This window comes from Phalaenopsis equestris, unplaced genomic scaffold, assembly GCF_001263595.1.
Source record: "Phalaenopsis equestris unplaced genomic scaffold, ASM126359v1 Scaffold232396, whole genome shotgun sequence".
NCBI lineage: Eukaryota > Viridiplantae > Streptophyta > Magnoliopsida > Asparagales > Orchidaceae > Phalaenopsis > Phalaenopsis equestris.
Window position 1 is genome coordinate 51911 of NW_018250361.1, and position 4054 is coordinate 55964.

The 4054-nt window shown below is 39.6% G+C and overlaps 1 protein-coding gene across 1 annotated transcript; it reads right to left on the bottom strand.

Annotated features, from left to right (window-relative positions):
- Positions 1-405: 405 nt before the first annotated feature.
- LOC110038293 (pentatricopeptide repeat-containing protein At3g63370, chloroplastic-like) lies at positions 406-3822 on the bottom strand. Its single transcript, XM_020743084.1, has 2 exons — positions 2909-3822; positions 406-2795 (listed from the first exon to the last, which is right to left on the bottom strand). The coding sequence occupies exons 1-2, from the start codon at positions 3615-3617 to the stop codon at positions 700-702; spliced, it is 2805 nt and encodes a 934-aa protein (XP_020598743.1). The 5' UTR covers positions 3618-3822; the 3' UTR covers positions 406-699.
- Between the last annotated feature and the right edge of the window lie 232 nt (positions 3823-4054).

Consider the following 4054-nt stretch of genomic DNA (forward strand, 5'->3'; position numbering starts at 1 on the left):
TAAATGTATTTCACTTTCTTATCCTATCGAGCTGCCTTGGAATACGGTATACCTTATTTGAAGTGGGCTCTTGGATGTACAATTTTGCATCCCTATAATCTCGAAAGAGTTGCAAACAATTGCCCTAGTACCGTATTGGTTTAGGAATAGAGGATAGATTCTAGTGAACACACTTATACATAGTGTGAAATATCGAGGAAAAGCAGGATTTAAGTCACTATGATAGTTGCGAGGTAAAATTAGTAGAAAAACTATTGGTTTAGGAATAGAGGATAGTAATTCTAGTGAACATACTTATACATAGTGTGAAATAATCGAGGAAAAGCAGGATTTAAGCCACTATGATAGTTGCGAGGTAAAATTAGTAGAAAAATGTATATGGTTATGTAAATGGTTCTATGCACATGAAAAATCAATCAAGTCCTGGAATCCTCCATCTATGTTTTCCAATTTGATAACCAGCCTACTATTTATTGTGACTAATTCAATTTGCGAAATAAGGTGAGCAACAGGACCAAATGAAAGGTCGCAAACCTCTTCTACTCTACATCCGTTCAGAAGAGATACTATGAATGTAACGGTCTTGTCATAATGGCTGGACTCCGAAGTTTCTAGCTATTCAAACTCCCCAACTAAATAAAGCTTATTGCTACATTGATGACAAACTATTACTCATCCGGGTATCACGGTATGTTCTACTCACCAGAAATCTCCACAAGAGCAAGAACCATCTTTGAAATGATGAAACCGATTGGTATCCCTCACAATAATATCCCGTCTAAAAGCTTTTGAAACCAACTTGGTGTAAACATGACAATCACCACAAACACGAAGGTTTTTGGTGATCCTGATAGTTGATCCATGAGGAATATGAATTAAACCAAACGCAATGGCAAGCCTCTCACTGTGTGCATGAAGCATCTTTATTTTCTCCTCCTCCCCAACATCATGCAGAACAAACCTAGTATCTGCAACATAACCTTCTTCCTTCTCTAAACGTTGGGTTATCTCAGCCAACTTTGTGTAGATTTTTAACGAATCTACATGACATTTATCACTTGCAACAAATGCATGAACCTTGCTTCCAACTTCAATCCAACTGCAAGCAGGATCCTTTTTCAATCCTTTCTCTCTCATTGTCGATCTCACTTCCTTGACATCATTCCATTTTCCCATTGCAGCGAAGGAATTCGAAATAAGCACATGGTTTCCTGGGTTCTCTGGTTCCATTTCAAGCAGCTTCTCAGCTGCGAGTTTACCATGTTCATAGTTGGAGTAGACCCGGCAAGCCCCAAGGAGGGCACACCATACTGTAGCTGTTGGCTTGGTTGGCATCTCTCCAATGAATTCATAAGCCTCATCCAATTTCCCTGCTCTACCAAGAAGATCAACAATGCAAGCATAATGTTCCGGCCATGGATTCAACATGTAATCCTTTATCATTTTGTCAAAAAAAAATTTTCCCTCCATAACAAGTCTGGAATGGCTGCATGCATAGAGAAGGGCTAGAAAGGCAATATGATCAGGTACTAACCCCAGGGTCTCCATTTTATCAAACAAATCAATAGCATCCCTTCCTCGACCATGCATGCCACAAGCATCAATAATACTTGTCCATAAAACTAAATCTTTATATCTAACCCTATTAAACACTTTAAAAGATTCATCTATTCTACCACACCGAGCATACATATTCAGAAGCGAACTACTCACAGATCCATCTATTCCTAGGCATCTTCTCATCATGAAACCATGGACAGCTTTTCCCTTAAGCATGGATGCCAAGCCTGCTATGGCAGAGAGTACACTGAGGAGTGCGATCTCGTCAGGCTCTACATTGGCTTTAATCATCTCTACAAATAAATTTAAAGCATCATTAAAGAGACTATTATCCACATAGCAGGTAATAATGCTTGTCCAAGACACCACATCCTTATTATTTATCCTTTCAAAGATGTTCAGAGCATACCTGACCTCACCACATTCACCATAAGCATCTATAAATGTGTTATCTAGTACATCATCTAGTAGCATATGTCGGATAGTATAGCCATGAATCTGCTTCAGGAGTGAAAGACAAACTAAACTGCTGCAAGCAAGTAGGATGCTGCCAATTAACATTGGATCAGCTTCAATTCCCTCTTTCTGCACTTGTCTGAATAATTCAATTGCCTCCAAGTAATAAGAATTCTGAGCATAACAGGCAATCATGGCTGTCCATGATATGACATCCTTCATAGGAATCCTATCAAATATAAACTTGGAATAGTTTACAAGGCAGCATTTGGTATACATGTCCATGAGTGCATTTCCAACCTGTAAATTGGAATCGAAGCCTCGCTTTATTGCGTAGGCATGAATCTCCTTTCCATTCAACAAGTTCCCTAACCTCACCGAAGCAGAAGCTACAGTTATGAGAGAAACTTGATCGGGTTGAAACCCCATTTCAAGCATCAGACAAAAAAGTTCAACAGCTTTCCCATGCAAATTATTCTGAGCATATCCAGATATTAATGAATTCCAAGATACATTGTCTTTCTCATTCATCTCATTAAATAAGCGAACTGCATCAGACATACGACCACTCCTTGAATACATAACTACCAGAGCATTTTCTTCATAGAGGTCAAATCCCATACTGCTTTTAAGAAGTGAGCCATGAACCTCTCTTCCCAACTTCAGAAGGGACAACTCGGTGCAAGCTTGAAGGACAGTAACAGCAGTATAAGTGTTCATTCTCAGACCACTCCTCTGCATTTCTCTAAACAGGGAAATAGCATCAGCAGAAGGGACAACTCGGTGCAAGCTTGAAGGACACTAACAGCAGTATAAGTGCTCATTCTCATACCAATCCTCTGCATTTCTCTAAACAGGGAAATAGCATCAGAATAATTTGCATTTTGCACACAACCAGAGATAATAGAATTCCACAGCACAACATCACCATCCTCTTGCATCCACTCAAATAACTTCCTTGCAAGACCAAACTGCCCGCATTTTGCATACATGGAAACAAGAGCATTCGCAACAAAACTTAAAGAAGACAGACCACATTTAACAGCCAAACTATGAATCTCACTCCCACTGTGAAGCTCTTCAGCCAGACCACAAGCCTTGAGCACAGAAGCAAAGGTGCATCCATCTGGCATTTCACCCAACATCCGCATATTCCAGTAAAGCTGAATAGCCTTTTCAGGCTTTCCATTAGAAGCATACGCCCCAATCAGTGCATTCCAAGCAAAAATTGTTCTATGAGGCAATTCATCAAACAGCTGTTGTGCTGCATTGAGACACCCGCATTTTCCATACATGAATAAGGACTTCGTATACAAAAACTCATCAGAACAAATTGAATTGGTTTTAAGAATGCGAGCATGGATCTGCTGGCCTTGGGCAGCCGCCTTCTGCGAGGCACAGAGCTCTAGAATGAATGAATAGGCTTTCAGGGATGAATGGTTTGATGGGTTGGCCAGGTAGAAAAAGGCATCTTTGAGATTTCCTTGCTTACATAGCTCATTCAAGGATGTTTTAGTTTCTGGCTTCTGACGACGGACAGAGAGAACTACGGGAGGAGCTTTGGGCGAGGTGGAACAAGGAAGCAGCAAAGAGAGGGCCATAAAAAATTAAGGATATTTGGTCCCTTGAAAAAGTGGAGAAAATGCATGGACGAAAAGAAAGTAGGAAGAAGAGAGATTTAAAAAAAATGACAGGTAAAAAGCCATAACGAGAACACAAAAACATAAATGGAACGCCTGGAAGCTCTTGAACAGTAGCCCCAGAACCCCTCACAGGAAAAGAACAATTTTACGCCACTAACATAAAGCATTGATACGAACCGTTTTAATGTGCAGTGTACACAAAATTTAAATTTATACGGAGACGGCACAATTTGTGGTCTTATTTTTAGAAGTTATGCTTCAACTGCCCACTTACAAGTAGAATGTCATGTGGTAAGGGGATATGAAATCGTTGTATCTAGTCCTGTAACTTTTAACAATAAGAATTCACTCTATTTATATCAAATTCTTTTATAATATACCAATATAAAAGAATT

Bases quoted from the DNA above. Each gene is read 5' to 3' on its own strand.
- LOC110038293 (XM_020743084.1), bottom strand. From the start codon at position 3,617: ATGGCCCTCTCTTTGCTGCTTCCTTGTTCCACCTCGCCCAAAGCTCCT. The intron at 2,796-2,908 runs GTGTGCAAAATG...GCTTGCACCGAG, and splicing joins GAATTCTATTATCTCTGGTT to TTGTCCCTTCTGCTGATGCT.